Source organism: Limulus polyphemus, unplaced genomic scaffold (genome assembly GCF_000517525.1).
Source record: "Limulus polyphemus unplaced genomic scaffold, Limulus_polyphemus-2.1.2 Scaffold775, whole genome shotgun sequence".
NCBI lineage: Eukaryota > Metazoa > Arthropoda > Merostomata > Xiphosura > Limulidae > Limulus > Limulus polyphemus.
The window spans coordinates 357,160-380,318 of NW_013666385.1; the positions used below are offsets into that span (position 1 = coordinate 357,160).

The 23,159-nt window shown below is 32.4% G+C and overlaps 1 protein-coding gene across 1 annotated transcript in view; it reads left to right on the top strand.

Moving 5' to 3' along the window:
- LOC106460462 (GON-4-like protein) overlaps positions 1 to 23,159 on the top strand; it is a 211,856-nt gene that overhangs the window by 158,859 nt on the left and 29,838 nt on the right. Inside the window, exon 22 of the mRNA XM_013920158.2 lies at positions 21,054 to 22,054. Coding sequence (XP_013775612.2) covers positions 21,054 to 22,054 — 1,001 coding nt within the window. The remainder of the gene's footprint in view (positions 1 to 21,053; positions 22,055 to 23,159) is intronic.

The window sequence follows — 23,159 nt, forward strand, 5'->3', positions numbered from 1 at the left end:
CAAAGGCCTTGTCATTGTGTTTGTTGACTTGAATTCAAAATTTTATTCAACTACTATTTTGTGAATTTATGTCAGTTAGTTTGTTATTAAACTGTAGATTTAAATTAAAATAATAATATTGAAAATTAATTAATTTCTTAATTTAAAAGTAAATTAAAAAAAAACATCCAAATATCGATTTTTGTGTCATGTGGTATGTTGAATGTAGCATTGGTTCAACTTAGATGTTTGTGATGTCCAAATACAAAGTTTATTGTTTCTAACGAATTAGGATCTCAAATTACATATATTGACAAGCTAAAATATAAAATATGAACATCCTGTCTTTTCCATTTGCTGAGATATCACTACATTTACAGACTCACTTGTTTAGGTACACTTGCTTCTGTCTATGACATGTGAATAACCAAAGCGAAAGCTCAGAATGTCCCCTAGTGGCTTTTTGAGACTTTTTTGAAATATACGTTTACAGAAATCTTTCTTTTTATACAAGTGTCCAAGTGGTAAGGTAAGACTTTAGTGAGCTCAAAATTTCTTATTTTTTTTAGACCCAAATACAGCTTAGTTACTAAACTTGATAAATTATAGTAGAATTTCATGGTATTGATGTAGTAATTTATGATTTTTGCTTATTTCACATCCTCCATGAGCAAAACTTGATAAGGCTTAGCAGCCTATGGCAAGCACCAAAGGAGTACATAATTTGTAACTAGAAGAGATAATTGTTTGCTATTCTTCTTTATTTACTGTTCTATGTTTAAGAAAAATAATTTTAAAAGTTATATGTAAATAATAATAATGATGTACATACATATATAATGTATTATAACTGAGTTGTAATTGTTTTTTACAAAATATTAGTTCACTAAAACAGCTTAGACAGGTCACTTTGTAAAGGCCAGTCTTACATTCTTGGATATGGTAACATATGTGCACATATGCCACATCATTGGAACTTCTGTAATATTAGTCAGGCATGGCTGAAAAGGTCAATGTAATAAATATATATAAATGTATAATATTATGACATTTAAGCTATATAGACTAAACATTTGTGTTTTTTCTATTATAATTCATTCTAGAATGAAAAAAGCATATTTTTATATTTATTTCCTAATTTTTCATGGTGATTATGAGATCATTCAAATCAACCTAACCTATACAGAGTTGCAATAGTGAAAATAAAAGATAAAATATGAAGTTTTTTCTTAAAAACGTTTTATAATTATCTAGAGGATATAAAGATTTTGCATGTGAAATTCGAAAATTTTCTAATGTATAAAAGTATTTTAATCTTAAAATAAAAATTATTGTGCATGTTGAACAGTCAATATTTGAAAAGATGCATATGCATGAAAAAAACATTACTTGAAAAACTTTTGATGATTATCTGAAGATTATAAAGATTTCGCATGTGAAATTTGAAAATTTTCTGATCCATAAAAGTATTTTAATCTTAAAATCAAAATTACTGTGCATGTTGGATAGTCAATAATAAAAAAGAAAAACATTACGTAAAAAATCTCAAAACTTGATATAAAAATCTGATATCTTGCGTATGAAATACTTGTAAGATATACTGATAATCTGCAAAATTTCATGAGGATATGCTAACTATATTAAAAGTTATAGCATGAAAAGTATAACAAGCACAAAATGGTTACGATGTCAGACCCTGGGACTGTGCCCGTAATGAGAGAGTGAAATGTCAGAGAGATCTATTAACAATTTCTAAAAGAGAGGATGTGGCAGTAGGGGTAATTTGTTATTTTATGGCTCTGTAACCAAATAAGATTGAAGGTTATAAACTATATGGTTTATCTGAGTGATGTTGATTTTATAATGGGTAATTTATGTTAAATTTTGTACTTCTTGGAGGTGTGGTTAATAAATTAGAGAAGAGGGGATACCAATTCTCACAGCAGGGGAATTGGGGATTTTTTTCAATATTAATGTATAAAATTAAGAACTTAAAAATGATATAAAGTTAAAATTTGACTTATTAGCTACGTTTTTATGCCAAATTTATTGGTATACCATAAGAAGAAAGTAGTTTGATTAAATTTTGAATGTAACTCACTAAAATCTTGTGATATACAGAGAAAAAGATGCCTGTATCAAAAGTGTTGATTACATGAAATTTGTAATAGTTAACCTATGTCTCATAGGGGCTCATTATTTGTGGAGAATGTGAGAGCCATTGTTCAACATGTTATGGGTTCTCTCATGTTCACTGGACCTCCTCTTCCCATCCATTTGACTGATGTTCTTTGTCCTTAGTTTGAATGTGACTAGGATAACATTAATTTTGATTAGCCTCCCTCCTCTGCCTGGCTTTGCTCTAAGTATTGCTTTATCTGTGGAAGAAATTCTCATCCTTCCAATCTTTTTCTCTAGTGTCTTTTGATTGTTCCTGTTCTTTACTACACAAAAGCCATTTTCAAACTTAATTTGTTATCCCTCCTTTGGCTGATATTAAGGTTCATGCAGACTCATTGAAAAAATGCACACTGGCACTTGTCTCACTCTCCTCACCTATTTGACTCTTTTATCCTGGCTTATAGCCATTCTTAATTTTTTATCCTTGATTTCTATTCTTTGGAATCACTTTTACTTGCTTGCTTCTACTTCAATTTCTCATGCCCACTTTTAATGCCTTCATTTCTTTCTTACCATCCTCTTACATCACTTCACATCTTCTCACCTTATTCCTAAGGTACTTCAACATGTTCCAGAAGAGTTCTCTCATTTTCACCACTTTTGCCTGCACTAGTACTTGCTCTATTCCTCCTTACTTGGTTCTTCTGTTTTTTGGCTGGGATGCTCTCCACTAATGTTTGCCTGCCTCACGCTTATCTCTGTGATCTTTGTCAGTCTCGTTTTTTTTACCTGGAGGTCTTCACAGGTGTTCCCGACTCCCTGGAGACCTGGAGCAAGGTTGCCTGGAATTAGTCCTCATTACCTTCTTTGGTTTCTCATCTTTCTGAACAATGCCCTTCTACTACTTTTCCTAGGTCTGCTTAATCCATCTGTTTCCTTCCAATTCCATCTTCTGGATCTTCTTCCCTCTGTCCTCCTACTTCCCAGTGCCATGGCTATTACTTATCTGATTAATGACTATCCTATTAGGCTGGTCTAGTATGTGCTCATCTGTCTTACTTTGCCAATCTTTGGTATCTGTTTTTGACTAACAGATAGATGTTCAGGTTTTCACCAATACCGCATTTCTCCACTTCTCTTCTCTTCCTTCCATTTCTTTTTCTCCTCTCTTCATCCCCTTTTATCTTCAGGATGTAGTCTCCAGATCTCTTGGCCAAAAACACCATTAACCCCATATCTACCAGCTACTTACATTGTAAGTGGGTAATGTTGCTCTCATTGTATTTCATTCCAAAAATATAACTAGTTTATGAAATTGTTTGAAATTTCGCAAGAACTTTCTTAAAAGTATGTAGTATCATAAAAATAAATTATCTAATTTCGATTTTATCTGCTATTGCTACTAAAAAATTTTTATCTAATGTATTTATTTGCACTCGGACTCAGAATAGTTCACTTGCAAGGTGATTTTCATGTTAAGTATAAAAATACTATATTTTATCTTACTGTCTCACATTTCATTTGCATAATCTCTAGAACCTCCTAAATGAAAATTAAAAGTTTTTTAAGGTAAATGTTTATATTTTATTTTCCATTTTCTCTACCATATCACTAATTCTAGGTATTATTGCCAATGTACAGTGTTATGAAATATTTAAAATTAAGAAATGGAAATATATACATATCTTTTATCTCTTTGTTGAATAATCTTAGAATATCTACTTTGACCATATGTGTAATTTCATGTCTTTACCTTTTTCACTTGTAATTTATTTTATATTTTATTTTCTGTTCTTGATCATTGATTATTTATGTCAACACATGTCAGTAGGTCCCTACAGGTGATATAACATAATCATCGGCAGAGACACTTTAGCCCATGGCCAAATGTTTTTGTACTTGCTTAGAAATTTAAGCCTTGTGGAGAAAGGCAAAGTTTTGGTTATGTTATAGAAATTATTAAACCTTTCAAATATGAATTTTAAAATACAAATAATACATAATTAAGTAAAATATAATATAAAAGTAAAACCTAAATGCAATTTAACTGTACAGTAATCCCTTGATAACTCAGAATCCCTGAAAAATATTCAGATTTTCTAACTATGCAAGAAGAGTCCTTACAAATTCTCCCATGCAACTGGAGGCAGTTGAGCAGTTACCTGATTTAGAACAACACTATGCAGCTTTGAGAGATATCAGAGCAGATGTCATCAAGCGTCAGCACAGCAGTTACAAACAGGGGAAAATATCTGACATTTTTAAACCTGTCAAAAACACCCAGATGAAGTCTTCTTTCCACCAGTAGTGAAGACTCCATAGGTTTGCCTGCAGCATCTGGATACTCTGCCTCAGACACCAATTCCAGTAGTGCCAGCTTCCTTCACATTACCCCAGAACCCCCATGACAGTTGATGTTTTCAGACAGTTAATAATTAAGTGTAGTCAAATGATCTTTAATATATAAGTGAATGATTTATTGTTTAAGTGACCATTCAAAATGTATATAATTTTTAATTGATAAAGTAGTGTTTAACTCTTTCAACACAGGGTCAGTCAATTTGACTGACTCACGTGACCTTTTGTACTCATTTAAAGTCTTTATAAATTTAATACTTATAACTCTCAATATATTAGGTATATCTTCACAAAATGTGTAAGACTTTCAGTTAATATTACAAGTCCTTCACATACAAAAAGTCATATTTCATAGTGAAGTATTCTTAATGAAATAAAATAAGATAAAGATATGACCATGAATATATTGAGTATTTGTTTTGAATAGTCTGTGTGCAAAGTAATATATAGTGGAAATTCAGGTTTTTTAAAAATATTTCCTTGTAGAATTAAGAACTTAAAACTTGTATACTATTAAGATATGAATAATTAGCTAAGATTTTATGCTATTCTAATTGATATAACATAAACAAAAAGTAGTTCAGTAAAACCTTGTGTCATGCGCAGTAAAGGGTACCCGTGGTAATAGGGTTAAGTAGCGTACAGTATTTACCAAAGTGTGATAAGCCCTCCTTCAATCACCTCTGTCACCTACCACATGGCACCATAAGCTTGAATCATCATCTTTCTTGGCCTGTAGTAATGTTAAGTGTTAATTTTAAATGTTTTTTAATTTAATTTATTTTCGAACAACAGTAGTGTATAGTAGTTTATTTGGGGCAAAAAAGTTGTGATTTGATAACTCGGCATGTTTTTTAGCCCCATATATTCCGAGTTATCGAGGGATTATTGTGTATCAAACTAATTTGTATAAGGCGAGAAAAAATTACTTAAGTACTAGTGGAAGACAGTCCAATGATATAAAGTGCAAGTTAGACTTGCTTATAAACACACATTCTGTGCCAGTTTGAAGATAACCTTGAGAAATTATAATTAAAAAAAAGCTCTTTCTATTGGTTATAAGCATGTCATTCAAATTAAAACTATCTCTTAGCAACAGCCTTTCTACTTTGAAAGTGGGCATGGCTACTATTAGAGGAGAGAAAAATTTACAACTTCTTCTTTGAAAGTCTTGGAGTGTAATTGGAAACACATGATTTAGATTTGAGCACATATAGACTGTTGTAGGGTTACTCAGACTAAACTGAATAGAAGTAGAAGAAACTGAAGGAGTTTTCGATGTTCCTTTTGAAATAAAGGAATAAAACTTAAATAATAAAAAACTTTCAATTATATTTTCTGATACTAATTTCATTGAAATACATTGATAATAAAGTGGTTTAATTACATTTTGAACATAACACAGTAACATTTTGTGACATGAGGAATTTAAAGAGTGCTCCAGTAGTCAGAAGGTTAAGAGGTAAGAGGATATTTACCTGTACTCCAGGATATTACTCTCATCACTTTGTGGTTCTAAATAAGACTGGGGAATGACATTCAGTTATCATTCTGTCGTCTCTCAACCCACAGTTCTGGATAGAGGGTTTATTTTCCATATGGTGGTCCCAATCAGTGGATATCCATCAGAATTGAGTCTTCCAGTTCCATGCTCTTCCTTTTGCCATTGCATCTGCTCCTTATATCTTCAATTGAGTCATGAGAACATTCACAAATTAGGGCTGAGGTTCAATGTTTATGTGAATGATTGATTTCTTCTTGATCCTTCTAGGAAGGTCTTCTCTCACACCTACATTCTTCTGCAGGAGGCTGCTTGGCTGGGTTGGCTAGTCAAACATTCAAATGTTTTCTCATGCCTCCTCAGTATTTGGTACATCTGGACTGGTTCTTCAACTCTCATATCATTCAAACTCAGCCTTCAGTACTTTGTCTGCACGCAATGAAATTTCTTGTTACCAAGATTTGCAATTCTCATTTACATCATGCACTCCATATTCTTTAGCTTTTGGAGACCTGAACTTCCCTGAAACTGCTCATTCCTTTAGGTCATGCACATATGCACCTTTTCCAATAGAATATATATTATAGGATCAGTGGAACCTTTCTTGAAATGCTCCCAACCAAATGTTTTTTCACAAATGCTGGGCTAGGGCTCATCTTTGAATGACCATATGAGTTCAAGCATATGGGATCCAAAGGACTGTTCATTCCACATCAACATATTTAAGCTTCTTATTGGGAACATTCTCATTTCTTTCCTTTTCTTGCGGATCGGTTGATCATGATCCACTCTGGCAATTCCATGATCCTTTCTTATATCAACTATCAGGGGTACCCATTCCAGGGCTCTTTGCTTTTGCACATTGGACCTGCTATTTTGTGCACATTCCCATCCAGCATATCACATTGCTTGCCATGTGCCAGGGGATTTGAACCTGGTAGCAGATTGCCTCTCTCAGCTGGACCAGATTCTATGCATGAATTGGTCTCTCCACCCTCAGGTTTTCATTGGGTTTACTCTCAGTTGGGCATGCCCCTCTTTGATGCCTTTGCCATTCCTCTCACACCAAACATTGGTTCATCTGCTACTCTATTCCTTCAGACTGTGCTACTGTGGCTCACTTTTCAACTTTTTTCACATGGTTGTTCAACCATGGATTATCAGTCTCAACTATAGCTCTGTAAACTACATTTTGCCTTTCTTGTTTCTTGCAGGTGTTTTCTTCCCATGTCCTCTCCACCTTGTTCCAATCATTCCTTCTTCCCCAACTGTCTTGTCCGGCTCTCCTGCCTGACTGAGACCTTAATGTGGTTCTCACATGTGCCCCGCTTGAGTTTTTGACTTCTTATTCTTTATACCATTTTTATCTGAAGACATACTTCCTTCTCCTCTTTGCCTGTGCTCCCCATTGTTTGCATGTATACGTCATCAATGATTCCCACACTCTCTTTCACCATATTTATTTACTCCTCTACTCAGACTAGACCTTTCTTCCGAAGTCTAGCTGCTTGGGAAGATGATAGTTTATTCTCTCCTATTTCCCTCCCTTTTGTCTCTCACCACTGCTCGTTTAGATCCATACATATGATCTCTTTTTGGGACCTGTAACCTTCTACCCTTACTGGATAAGTCTTCTGGAATATTGATGATTTCAGGCTTTTTCACATTTCGTCTCATTTTTGCCAACCCTTGGACGAGATCCTTCTGGCAGGCATTTGGATGATTCTGCACACATTGTCTCCCATTCTTTTTATCATATGGCTGTCTTGTCTCCTGCAAGATTTTGACTCCCTCCAGTCGCTATTCTTCAATCTACACATCATTTTTAAGAAGGGTACATAAATTTTTTTCATCACCCTCTTCCCTCTTATAGGACCTCCCCAGCTAGCTGATGGTGCCTCCCAGGGTATGCTTCCTTCCCAAAATCTGTATCAGACCAGGGGGGGGGGGGGACAATGGAAAGATCTACCAGTACCCACTGTCAAGATCTGTGGTTCCTCAAGACCACTAGAAATATCCTGATGATATTAAACTTGTTCATTTGCCCAGACTAGCACCAGGGAAGTGACTGTCCAATTCTTTGGCTCACAATTGCCAGATTTTCAAAATAGGGTTTTGTGGTCACCCATTGCACTGTCTAGTGGGGATCTGAGCACTTCTCTGGATCCCCCCCCCTTTATTCAAGTGGAGCATGGGAGACCCTTGCCACTTATCAGCTCCTATCTACTGAGGTGATGGATCTCAGTGAGTTCCTCAATGATTGTGTACCCCACAGTAGAGTGGTGGTGACATTGTCTGTGTAATGTGGACACTTTGGACACTTTTTGAAGAAAGCTTATCTATATTTATTTAGTTCACCAGTCCCTCTACTATTTCAGTGTGGGATTCTATCCATTCTGTGTGAAGAGGTGTGTGGTACTGTCTCAGAAGTGAACATTTTCCTTATTTGAAAATGTATTTTCAATAGATATCTCTGCACACCCTCCCACATATCCTCTCTACTTCTGGTGCACTTTTCTTGTTTCATCTATAAATGTTACTGAGCAAGGAGGTTGTGTCACCCTCCTATTGGTGGAGGGCTATCATTGTTATCATGCGTTAGTGCAGTTCAAGTTAAACATGTGATTTTTAGGTGGGAGTTAGCTCAAGACTAGTGGCATGCAACTCTCATATGCAGATTCATAGGGATAAAGCTATTCTGTGTGTGTGGAAGTGAGTATCTAACAAAGGAAGGAAAATTTATTTATTTAGGGAAGGAAAATGTTAACTTTTGATTTAGGTGGATTGTAATTTGTAGTAGTTCTTTGTCATTTTAGTTCATGAAATAAATGCAGTAATGTTTAACTATAAGTTATTTCATCACAATGTACCAACTTCAGCAACTTCACTAAGATGATATATACACTGATTGCCCACTGTATTAGTAACTTTGTGCCCTTTCATACTTGAGCCTGACCTGAGCTGAAGATGCAAAATAGATTGATCACATGATGGTTCAGGTGATCCCTGCAACACTATAAATGATTGGGACAAGTACATTTGCAGTCAAAAGAGACATGATAGAGGATGCACATTTAGTAGGTATCACAATGGCCAAGACAGGTTCATTGGTAGGTTGCTCCAAGACGTCGGTCATTTTAATTTGTAAGCAATGGAAAAAAAGTTTAATAAAATGTCTGAATGTTGAATAAAAATACATACTGGCAGAAAGATAAGAAAGGCAGCTAAACAGAATGGTAAAGTACAACTGTCATCAAACTATATGTGAACTAACAAGAAATTTAGTGCAATCCACACCCATCCTCAGCCATACACTGCAAAGAATGCTACAACAAATGGACAATGGCAGTATAGAAAAAACATCTTAAGTAGTGTAGCAAGCATAGATATTGGACTAATGAGAACTCTTGAAAGGTGATGTGGTCCATTGAATCACGCTTTATCCTTTTTTGCACAGGTGGAAGAAGAACAGGTTTGAAAAAAGCCACAAGAATAATTTGCCTCTTTTATGTGGTTCCAGTGTCCAAGCATCTGGTGGTGGTAGAATCGTGGTTTGGGGTATATTTTCCTGGCATATCCTGGGCCCCTTGATCCCTCTAGAAGGCAGAATGAATGCCACAGCTTACAGGAGCATCATTTCTGATTAAGTGCATCCAGTGACACTTCATATTTACTTTGATGGGGACAGCTACTTCCAAAATGACAGTGCTTCCGTCCACTGTGCCCATGGTTTGAGAGACATGATGGATACTTAATCCTTTTGCCCCGGGTATCCTTCACTACACATGACAGAAAGTTTATTGTCTTACATTCAAAAATTTTTTAACCTACTTTTTGTTTGTTATACCATTTACTATAGCATAAAATCTTAGCTAATATCCCATACTTTAATTGTATACAAGTTTAAGTTCCTAATTCTACAAGGCAATATTTAAAAAAATCCTGAATTTCTCCTAGTGTGATGACATATTTTCTCTAAGCATCTTGTCTTCTCCATTTTATCCACCACCCCTTGAGCAAGTACGAAATTAAACGTTAATTACTCCCTATAAAATTGTCACTGCTCAAACGAACCATAATTTTTATAGCCTTCAGTTTTGTTTGGTTACAAACCTATAAATAGAAAATCACACCCATTCTGCCACACCTACCTGTCACATCCTCTCTTTCAGTCTTTGTTAATAGTTCTCTTTTACATTTAATTATATATTACCTTTAACTAATAGAAAGTCAAGGTTTTCATCTATCAAATGACATATTGTATAATGTTGTGTTTTGAACAGCTAAGCATCAGTTTCACTCAGAGTACAAGCTTCATTACCATTGAAAAGTTAATGACTAGCTTGGATGGTGGATGAATTTGTAACGGCTCTTGTTGTATAATTAGAAAGCCAGAAAAATTTTGAGAGTTAGGAGAAATTGTCTGCTTTTTGCATGTTATTAGTCTAAGGTTTTTGGTGCATTGTTTAATTAAAGAACAATTATTTATGCACTACTATCATTAGTATAAAAAAAATTATGGTTAAGTGTCATTGACAGTCAACATGAAGGAAAAAGAAGATTGCATATGTAACTTATTTCTTGTTTTTCATGTTTATTCTTTATTTGTTATTATAAAAGTAACTAAAATGTAAAAATAGGGATCTTTTTAGGATTATTCAAAACAAATACTCAATACTAGCAGAGACCCGCAAAACATTTCCGGCCAAATTAGTATCTTTATCGTAACAGTACTTCTTTAAGTATAAAATTTCTACAAACAAATTGTAATCGTAGACAATGAAATATGTAAATCCACTTGTATATAGGCTGTACTTTATAAAACTTTAACTTATGTTAGGCCTAAGTTTGATAAAGAGCTAAATTTTACCGTACTTAATACTATCGATGAATAAACTTATAATGTTATTCTACGACATAATGTCAAACCTTTTTTAAAAACTTTGATAAGTTTTTAATATTCTGTTGTATAAAATGGTTAGTAAAGTATATTTACATTCCCTTTTGTTGTTACTTGTTTCATACAGCAATTGTAGCGACTTGATCACTGAGCTTTGGGGCAGGCAGACTGTTTGTCGTCAAGTGAATAATGCGCATGCGCGGTTTTTCTAAGAGAAACGTTCTAACTACACATGCAGCAGGTTCTTGGTCAGAAAGCGTAACAGTCATACACACATACAAGCAGAATAATAGTATAGATGTTCATGGACAGATCTATATTTTAGTTTATTAAAAATACTTCACAAAATAAATGTTTTTTTTTTTTTGAAAGACTGCCAAATTTTGTGAAGATAAACACACTATATTGATAGTTAGAAGTATTAAATTTATAAAGACTTTAAACGAGTATAAAGAGGTCACGTCAAATTGACCAATGCCCGTGTTGAGAGAGTTAAAGAGTAGCCATGCTGGTGGTGGGTATTTCACACTGATTTAATTTTCTCTGATCATTTGTATCCCAAATTTAGTATAAAGTGCAGTTCAGTTTAAAAATACCATATACCAAAAGATGTATTCATTCAACATATATAGTTCTGAACACTTATGTATGTCAAGTATATTTTTTTCATCATATGTGGAATTTTCACGCATTGGTACAGTAGATTGAAACTGAATTTAAGTTAGTATCCCAGGTAACAGCTGACAGATATTGAATATTTAAAAAGATAACAATTCAAAGAGGGACATTTTTCTCCAAAGTTACAAAACTTAATTAGGAAAATAAAAAAAAATTAATATATAAAAGTTCTTTTTCTTATGTACAAGAAGATTAGAACAAGAAACAGATATTGTCATGAACATATTTCATTAGGTTATTTGTATATCTAGTATTCTTTCAAGTACCTACTTCCAATGATGGTCTGTTTTTGTCAAAGTCCACACAGGCAGGTTCAATTGTTTTCGAACACTTTTTGATAAGACAAATTATTCTCCTAAAATGTCAGAAAATGTTTAATCTCACTTTAACATATCAACCATTAGGCTATCCACTCCTCTATGGTTAACTTTCGTTTTCTAACCTTTTCTTTGGCTGCATTTCTACTTCCCGTTCTCTGGTCTCTCCTTTGCTTTGTTTGTCTGCCATTTCTGCTTGTTTCATGCTATTTATATGTTTATCACTTAATCGTCTGCTCACCTTCTAGAAATCTCTGTATTCTCGACATCAGTGTATTGCACGCTACATTTGATAGTCTCAACATCAATGAGTTATAAACACAACTTCCAACAATTATCTGCTTTTAACTCTCTTATTATAAAAAACACAAAATAATTAATTAATAATACCTACACTAAACAGTCTTTTATATCATAACAGTCCACTTTATCAAAGAGAAAAGTTGTTTTTTTTTCATAATCATGGAACAGCAATGCATCCCTTAGGAACTATTGAATACCGTCTGAAAATGCAAGTTTGGAGTTTGTTCCTGAAAACCTTGCTCAAGCAAATGTGTCAGAAGTTTCCTTTAAGGCAGGACTTATTGATAGAAATATCATGCCCAAGGACCTTTAAGCATTCTTCATACATACTGTAGATCTTGTTACCAGTTCTATGAATGTTCTGGCTTTTGCTTTTTCCACATCAGCACTTTATCCAAAGTTCCTGTTTGTCATTGAACCCTCAAATAGGAATGGTATTTATTTCTGTACTTGGTCAAACACTCATGATGATATTTGGCTTTAGTAGCCACTAAATCGTCACCAGATATCTTAGCCAGTAGCTTTATGTCCTGTATATCACCAGCCATCTGTCTGCATTCTCTGTTGCATATTTGTAAAATTTGTGGACACTTGTGGTTTCACAGAAGATGCACAATTGAGCATCATATCATACTTTCTTCACAACCTGACGTTTCTTTTTGTTGATTTCTCTATCAAGCTTTGTCTTTTTAAATTTCAAATGATAGGAGTGATGCCAGGAAGCTTTATCTCACATGAAGTTTTCAACTGGTCCCTCAACTTCAAAGCTAACATCTACTGGCAAGGACTTGAGTTTCTCAAACTTGGTGATATTTTTGAGAAAATTGCTGCAAACAGTCTGTGCATTAAGGCTTAATCGTTTCCAAAAGCATGATAAATTTTTAGTGGTCTTTTTTTCTTTTCTTTTTTTTTGACAGATTACATAGTGTTTTCATATTTTTACCAAATGCTAAATTGACTTTAGTGTTTGATAAAATAAGAAACTTGGCATAAATTGAAGATGATTTTCATTTCAAGTATAAAAATACTTTTCTTCATGTTATAGTTTTCATATTTCATTTGCTTAGTCCCTAGAACCTCCTAAAAGGATATCAAAAGTTTTAAGGTAAATGTTTATATTTTATTTTTCATTTTCTCTACCATATCACTAAAATTAGGAAATAGAAAAAAATTACATACCTTTTAACATTTTGTAGAATATCATTAAAGATTTCCCTTTTGTTAAATTTGTAATTTTGTCACCATCATGTACAGTGGTGTTGCCTGTATCAGCTTTTAGAATTTTGATGTTGATGATGACAAAACCTTGCCGAAACGTTGTACATTTGCTGTTATGTTCAACTTATATTAAAGTTTTTCTTCATGACCCATTCAAGCCGTCTCCAAGCATTATTATACCTCTACTCAATTTCCATGTATTATTGAAGATACAGAGAGCCAAAGTAGAGAATTTTCATAGCTTGTTTGTCACATGACAATACATCTTAAGTTTAAGTAGTTTTTTTTTAAAAATTTTCTAAATAAAGGACTTGAAAAACTTAGATAACATAAAAACGTCGAATCATAACATACGTTATAATGTTAATTTCATTCACATACATTGATATTAAAATTGTTTAATTAAATTTTGAATATAACACAGTGACTTGTACAGAAAAGGGTTTGAAGGGGTATCTGTTGCAAAATAGTTAAGTAAAATATTTCTATAAATGTTTATAGGTGTAGTTTCTCACTTTCCAACTTCAAAGAGTTTTTTTTTTACAGCATTAAAAATTCAAAACTGGCCTTTATTTACATATTTATTTTACTTATTATATTTTTGTTGACAGTGGCATCTAACCACGTTTTTGGAATTAATAAAAGTTATTTAAGTTTCATTAAATGTTTTAGTGCATTTATCTTGCTTTATGTTTCAGCAAGTAAGAACATTAATGTTGAAAACAACCCTAATAAAAATAAACAAAGAACCTGTATTTACCTTTTAAAAGGCAATCAAAGAATTCAAGATTTTCTATTGTAGAAATGGCAAAGGCTTGGCACAGAATTTGGAAAAGTTTGCTGTACTTATCTCAAGGACTAATGTTTTGAGGAAATATGTAAAATAGGAGGTAGTGATAAAAGGCAAGATAACAGAATTGTGGTGAAGAACTAATGTGATCAAATGAAGAATTCATCAAGGAGTGGAAGAAAAATAAAAAGGAAAGAGAAAAATGTTAAATGGTAGGACAAGAAAAATACCAAGGAAAATAACATTTTAAAAGAGAATAGGAGAAGCTAAGTCGGTGGAAAAATTATTGAGAAATATTAAATTTTAGAGAAGTGAAAGAAAATTCAAGAAGCCGTGTCACAAGAAAAAAGGGAAAAAGGAAATTAGAGAATAAAGAAGATTAAAATGGAAGAAAGAGTTATGGAATTTTATCACACAAAATAAGAGGATACAGATGGAGGAGTAGGAGAACATTTTAAAAGGATGTTGTAAGATTGTAAAAATAGAGAAGTGAAAGAGAAAGTTTGGAAAGTATCAGAAGAGGTGCAAAGAAAGGAGATAAAGGAGAAGGAAGTGAAAGAGTGATAAAAAGTATGGGCAACAGAATGCATTATTGAAGAGTTGAGACAAATTTTAACATTTGGAGAGAAGATAATTTCCCAAAAAAAAGGAGAATTTTGGTAAAATACCCAATTTTCAGAGAAGAAGAAAACAGATTTAAATGATTAACAAGGAATATTATTATTCATTTCAAATTACAAAATTTATGCTGCAGTATTAAAACAATATAATAAGTGACTGAATTAAAGATATGATTATTCTTCTGGAAGGTCAAACTGGTTTTAAGAAAGGGGGAAGGACAACAGACAATAGTTACATTGATAGAAAAACAGAGGAAACTTGTTTGCACCTTTGAAAGCTACTTTTAATTCAGTAAAGCAAGAAAAACTACTTGATGCTATAAGTAAAACAAGAATAGTAGGGAGAATGATTAATGCAGTATATTTGATTTATAAGGAATCAACTAATGTAGTACTAGTAAATGGAAATACGTTGAGATAGTTTTGGATGAGCAGAAGTGTAAGACAAGAATATCCATTAAGGCTGCTGTTATTTATATATAATTCAGATTTGGAATAACAAATTAAAAAAATCCAAATGGGAGATATTGTATTAAGAAAGATAATTTATTAATTTGCATATGTTGACAACATGGTATTGGTGTCAAATGTGATTGATGAATTTCAAGATATGATAAAGCAGCTGAAATTATAGTTATAGAGTTACATCTAAAGTGTGATAGTGGGGCGGGGTGCCCTGCTGCCCTTTTTTACCTATCCGTTGACCAACTGCTGTGCCTTGCTGCCTTTCTAATCCCTTAATTGTAATCCGTTAGGAACAAGTTGCTTATACATAGAATAAATGGCTGATATGGGTATAGAAAACTTTTATTTAATGCAGGAAAGAAGTAACAACATTTTGACCTCCATAGGTCATCTTCTGGTTATAAAAGGAATTTGAAAGTGGTCACATGTCATGAAAGCAGAACTAAAGATGTCAATTGCATCAAAAGTAAAATCCCCTGAAGCATCTTGTGACCAGATCTGCAATACAACGTGCTGAGTGCAAGACGTTGAAGCTCGTGCTGATTGTAATAATAGAAATTTGCATTGACAACATCGTATTGTTTCTTAGTTTCATAAAAATCATAAGTGTTGGTAGACATCATGTCTGTTAAATGGAAGTTAAAGCAACTGGAAAATGAGAGGGCTATGATTGTCAGATCAAACCACTGCACCCAACTCAAATGAAGCTGATGTTAAGAAAAGAATGACTAAGGGTTTGTCGTAATATTTATCCACAATTGTCTGCAGGAATAGGAGAAACTCAGTGGATACAGGCAGACAGAATAATGACTTGCTGATTAATAAAAAATTATCAACAATAAAATAAAGTTGTAAATGTTTATTTTTATTACTTAGAAAAGCATATGTTTATTTCTATGCAAATAACGAAATTAACTTTGACATATTATTCAAAAGCATGCATATAAAGTAAAGTATGACACATGCCCTAAAGTTAATAAGCCACGTACGTGCCATCTTTCCCTGCCCTTTTTCTTGCTGGATAAAGCACTACATTTAGAGACAAAAGAATTTACACTAAATGTTAAAAATAAAAAAGATACTATTTCTGAAAAGTAGGAAAAATGGATCAAAAGGAATTGGTTTTGAAAGAGATAAAAAATGTGAATCATTTTAAGTATTTGTGATTTTATTTTCAAAATAGTAGTGGATTAGTGATACACATAAATTACATAATGACGAGAGCTAGAGTAGCAAGGATTTCAGTTTGGAGCATAGGAAAAAGGAAGTTTACAAACAACTTTAAAATAAGGGTTAAAATATTTATGCAATAGCTAAATATGTTATAATATATGGGGGTGGATTAGGCAGGATATGGTTGGAAAAATACAAATTAAGCATATGAAATACTGGTTGAGCACTAGGGTAAAAAATATATCAGCCATGTGGCAAATTTGTCATCATTTTTGAATTGCAGATGATCAACTGTAAATAAAAGTATCTAGAAAATAAATTATTTTTAATCTCAGTTACTTATTTCTCATTGCCAATATTTGTAAGTGAAATCCACCTGGGCTTTGAAAGCCTCCTGCACTTGAAGTAATACTTACACACTTAATTCATAACACTTGTAAATTATGTACGATAGAAAATTAGATAACTTGCAAAACAAAAACATAATCATGTGAGTATCTTTATTCTTTAAAGTTACTGTGTTTCTCATTTTATAATACACCTGAGGAGGTGAATAATCTAACCTTGTTTGAAAGGATAAGCAATTTTTAGTTGTCAGTAGAATCTTTGATTAAGCACATATGAATGGTTTTAAACATTTCTTTATGAGCTGGAAGAAAATTGTCTTTGATTGGTATTTGTTTTATAATGATTGTTCTACATCAGACAGTTTTTCAGTGGAATATTAATCTGGCTGCAATTTTGTTCTATTGCAGTGTGTGAAAATTCCATACAGGTTTCAAAAAATAATTTCTTTCAAAGTAAATGTAATTCTTAAAGCTCAACTGATAAAATCACAAAAATATATCAGGTAGAGAACAGTGACAAAGATACTTACTTGAATTAAATTTTTTCTTTTTTGTATGGAAATAAGATACTTCTTGATTCAATTACATTTATTAAATCCATTAGTGCATGTAATTGCTTGTGTAAATGCAGTGCTATGAGAAGGCATTTCCTATTTTAGTTGTGTGTGTGTGTAGTGAAGTAAATAATTAATGCAACTAAAAAATTTTATTCAGAAAAAATATGTTACCTAGAAATTGTATTAAGAAAGATCATTGAAACAATAAACTCATTACAAACTTTTTTTTGTTTAGAAATTTGTTGTACAAACCTAGATAAAGGGTACTTGTGCAAAATCATAGTTAATTTTAAACTGATAGGCTAGAGAGAAGTAGTTAGTCAACAGTAATGACCACCAAACATAGGACTACTGTGTTCAGGTTAAAAACTTCATACATTTTGTAGGTTTTTAGCATATGAGGCTCAAGTTGGAAATGAGAAAATGAAGTTTAACATTTTTTTCAGAGTACATTCATATGTATGAATATGAAACATAATCAGTAATGGCCAGTGGCACTGGTTTTGTTGAAACAAATTTAAAGGTTATATATGAGAAATTCATGATGAAATATATCAAGGTGCATAATGCATGTAAAAAAATAAACATTTTGAACAGTAGTTCATTAATGTCTTAATAGCTTGTTTGCTGAACTGTTATAAAGATATAAAGATTATCATTAAAACTGTAACTCAGTCATCAGTTTGTAACTATACATTCCTTTCATGTTATGAAAATCAGATAAAGTAAAATAGATAATCAAATAATACAGAAAAATACATTTGGTTAAGCACTTATAATTGACATGTTAATGGTTTTAATTTTTCATATAGAACATCTTATAACTATAATATACATTTTCCAATCACAATACAATTAGTTAAAAACCTGTTTTTATTGGATGAAAAGGATGAAGCATTTATTTTGAAGTTTACAAATTAGATAAATAAAATAAACAGTAATAAGAATTGTATTAGGATCTTTAATAATTATTTACAAAATTGCACTATTAAAATGAAATGTTATCAAAAGTGTGATAATCAAAAAGGTAAAATTACTTCAAAAGTAAATAATAGAGTTAGTTTTAATAACAAAGATTAATTTGGAAAAATATCTTTACTATAAATTTCTCTTTTGTAAATGAATTAGTTGAAAATCACTTTTAAGATATATATATTAGTGTACAACATGTTACCTTAAGATTAAATGAAAAAAAACCTGTTTAAGCAATGTCCATGCTACAAAATTACATCATTGAATGAAAACAAAATTACATATAATAAACTTAGTCATTCTTCTATATATTTAAAAAAAATTAAAAAGAGAAGTTTAGGGTTGAAAATGATTCAATAAAAAAGTTTTATTTACTTAATTTTATAGAAAAAAAGTCACAAATTTTGATATGAGATTGTTTTTAGCATGCTCTGAATCAAAACAGAATTTGAGAATTTTGTGAAGTTTTTTGAGCATCATACAGCACTTAAAATTCCCTAAAAGGGAAGAATAAATAGTTTTAAACAGAGTAGTGCTAATTTATACTTTATAACTTCAATACAAGTATAGTTTTAATGTATTTAACCAGTCAATGTTTCACAGCTTTAATTGTCATGGCATGGTGTAATTGCCTATTTTTAAAAACGCTGACTTGCTTACAGTTTTGGTGTGGTGAAAAAAAAATGATTTTATGCCAATGATTATAGACACAGTGAAATTGTATGTGCTGTTTTCTAAATCAAACCAAAGATAAAATTTGCAGTTCTATGGTATAAAAACTCTTAAAGATTTACAAAAATGTAGGAAAACAAAAAATTTGTAATTAGAATCTATAACAAAGTTAAGCATTTTTAATTGTTTCTCACAATATATCACAATGACTTTTTCAATCTGCAGATTCATCAAATATCACATACAAAAATAAGATATTTTGCATTAGCTACATAATCTAAAGAAAATCCTTCTCATGTTTCAAACACTCATTCACTAATTGTTTGTTTTTTTTGCAACCCAATAAAACAACTTGAGCATTTTAAAAGTTTAGAGATGTATGTTCATAGTAGATGTCAAATCATAAAGGTTGACCAGAGTATCAAGTCTTTGAAAAAACTCTCTTTTAGACTGTGTTTCTAAGCAGGAGATTTTGTTAAAATAGCACACTGCCAGTGAAGTGTTAATGTTAAAAGCAACTTGCACTCTGTGTGCCCTGAGGAGAGATCTCTCTCAGAACAGGAGGTGTTTGAAACTATCTGTTACCAAACTGTTGACTTTTGGGAAGTAGATTTTCTCACTGGCTTTGCTAAAGAACAAAATACCATCATTTTCCTTTTTTTATGCTGAAACTCAACTTTGACTCCAAAAGGGTCATAAGAATGTTTCTTGTTTTCAGCTTGTCGTGATTTAAGATTGTGTGAACTTGATATGTTTTCAATTTGTCTTATGCCCTTTGCTTGCTTCATAGTATATATGTATGTTGGTTTGCTTACAATTTTGGTATGGTAGAAAAAGATTTTTTTGTATGCTGCTGATTGCACTCAAGAGTGCCTAGTCAGGAATGCTGCTTTTCCTCTGTGAGCTATTTGGTCTTGATACTGTAAATTTTACATGTATGTATCTTCCTTAGGTCTTTGCAGAAAGTGCTTTAAGTTCTGTTGAGGCTGTTTTCTTTAATTATCATCTGTTGTATATTTTTTCTAAAAATGGGGATCTTCTTTTTGGAATATGTCCCCTTTACAGTTAAGTTATTTTTTGCCTCCCTCATCTTCTTCATTTTCCACAATTCAGTTGTTGTTTGAATAGTTTGAAACTGTGGTTGTATATATCTTTTTCAAGAATCAGACCTATAATAGTTTTGTTGACCCTCTTGACTTGGTTGACTTTTAATTCAAAACTGCTGGTTAGGAATATGTTTTCGATTATCATGTACAACTTGATACATTTTTGAATCACTGCATTTGACTCTTGTTTATGAGCTTCTGAGATTCCATTTTCCTTCCATAGGACTGGCTTTTTAGCCATATTCTGTTAATATATTACTTCCTGACTATACTGCCTTGGTTTTGAACTCTTGTGGTCTTGCTATTTATTTGACTTTTACATTTTTATCCTTAGTAGTGATCAATCTTTGTCATGATTTTTCATGTTTGTCAGTAACAAATAAGTATAGCCAGAGCCAGTCCCATATTGTAATTTTAAGTATGTTATTTGATTATGGTTCACAAATACATGTATTTGTGAACAATTCTTTAATTTTTGAGTATCACTTAAACTGGACAAATTCTTTTGTCAGAAGCCATCATTTTGTTTGGCGGTGGGATACATTCCTTTAGGTCTTTCAGGCTTTATTATGCATTTATATTGCTCGTTAGCTCCACTTGCAAAAAAAACAAAAAAAAGTCCCCCAATTTGTAATCCACACCAGCCCTACCTTTATAATTTGTAAACTTAAGTCTATAATTAGTATATGCTTGTTTATTATTGTTTATAAGTTGCCTATTAAGCTGTGGAAAATATCTTAGGGTATGTATGTTTAAGCCAGTTGAAAAGTTAAAACTCAAGAAGTATATAGCATCTTTGAGATATAGTGTATGGTCTTAAGAAGAGTTCTGTCAGACACCTGAAAAAGACTGTGCCTTATTTTTCAGTTTTTTCTTAATTTTGTTTTATTTACTGTGTCAACCATTTCTATGAATCGTTAATACTTTATGTTAGGAATCTTTTTAGAGATTTTCTTAAATTTTAATATTCCTGTAGGTTTTGAGCTTGAGACCCCCAGGTTCAGAAAATGAAATGTCACCTGGCTTTTCTGCTAGTGAAACATGTAATGAACGTCTACCTGTGGTTCAAGAATTTTGTGCAGACACTAGGACACTCTCTCTTAATTCAAACTGTGACTCTGGATCCCAAGACTCCAAAAATGCACAGCCTAAGACCTTAGGAAACACTTTTTTTGTACCAGGAACTTCCTTAAATCAGGCTTCTTGTGTTTCAGACAGTTTCTTGTTTCATATAGTGGATCATCAAGATGTATCACTATCTGGTAAACCCTTGCTAAATTCTACAAACAGTAGCCTGCAGAATGTGTCACTATCTGGTCCAGTTTTTGTAGATACTTCTAGCAGTAACCTTCAAAAATTATCTCTAGTTGATCAAGCCTTAATAGACACCTCTAGCAATAACTTCCAGAAAGTTTCACAAGTTGGTCAGACATTAGCAGATATTTCTAGCAGTAGCCTCCAGAATGTTTCACCATCTGGTCAAACCTTAGTAGATACTTCCAGCAGTAGCATTAAGAATGTGTCAGTATTTGGTCAAACCTCAGTTGGTGTGTCTAGAAGTAGCCTCCAGAATGTGTTATTATATGGTCAAACCTCAGTAACTGATACCAAAAGTATTCAACAGAGATGTGAAAATTTAGTAACATGTGCTAGTAGTAGTGAACAGGAATCAGTAGTAGACAAAGATATTAAAAATGAATTCAGGAATGATCAAAAACAAGTAAAAGTACCTGAACAAAACTTTGATTGTTTCATAACTGATCATAAAGTTATTTCCCAGGAAGAAGTTGCATCTATAGCCTCAAATAAAACAGAAACATCTAAGCAAACTACTCAGCTTCGATCCCTAGAGAGAAGTGAATCTGTATCATGTAAGAAAATAGAGAGTGTATTTGTTCCACAGAAGGAAGAGGAATCCATGAAACCAAGCTTGTTTAATTCAGCTGTTGAGGAACAGAAGTTTCACAAGTGGACAAGGTAAACAAATTTTAGATCTTCACGTGTAAATGTTTGGTGTTTAAAAAAAAACATCATTTATGCTCAGAATCTTCTCCTTTTTCTTGTATTTCATGTTAATATTTTTGCTTTTAGGTTCCCTTTTCACAAAGAATATGTGTAGATAGATCTTTTTTTGTATAAAACTTGGCAAGCATTCTTGTTTTTATATAACAAAGGGGCTAGTAAAGATGCAGTTTTTATAGTACATGTAGGGCTAATGATGTAGGGAAAGGAAGGTCAGAGGAGCTAATTAATAAGCATAAAGGGTTGATAAAGGCACTTAAAGAAAATGACCATAACTTAATTTTGTCATTGATACTGCCCAGAATTAACTGTGGGGATGAAGTTATAAGTAGGTCATTAGGGCTAAATGCTAGGCTTAGTTTAGTATGTAAGGATGAGCAGTTTGGCTGGTTGGACTTGTGGGATCAGTTTAGTGGGAGAAGAGAGCTTTTTTGCAATGGATGGTTTACATTTAAATAGAGTAGGGGCTGTCTTGTTTGCTAAGGCTATTAACTCAACTGTAAGGGAAGTTTTAAACTAGGGCTAGACAGTGGTGAGGGCCAGGAAAAACTGAATGCAAAAATAATAAGAGAAAGGTTTAGTGTAGGAAATGAAGTAGTTATAAGGATAGTCTTAATTGTTACTATTTTTAATGCTAGAAGTATAAGAAATAAAATAGATTACTTTATAGCACTGGTAGTAATGGAGGTTTTGATATAATGGGAATAACTGAAACATGGTTAAACATAGATGATTTTGATTTTTTTTTGAAATACAGGGTTACAGGCTAGTTAATATGGATAGAGTATTAAAGAGGGGAGGAGGAGTGGCTTTATATGTAAATGTGAGTTACATCCCGTTAAAGTTATCAAAGATAATAGCAAAGAGATTGGATTCATTTGGGTTTCTATTAATGGATATAAAGGGAAAAGGCTTTTAGTGGGAATTTGTTACAGACCATCAAATGATACTGATGAAATTAGTGAGAAACTTTACAATGAGATTAAGATTTCAGCTGTTAATGAAGTCATAATTATGGGTGATTTTAATTTCAGGCATATGGATTGGGAAATTCTAGAAA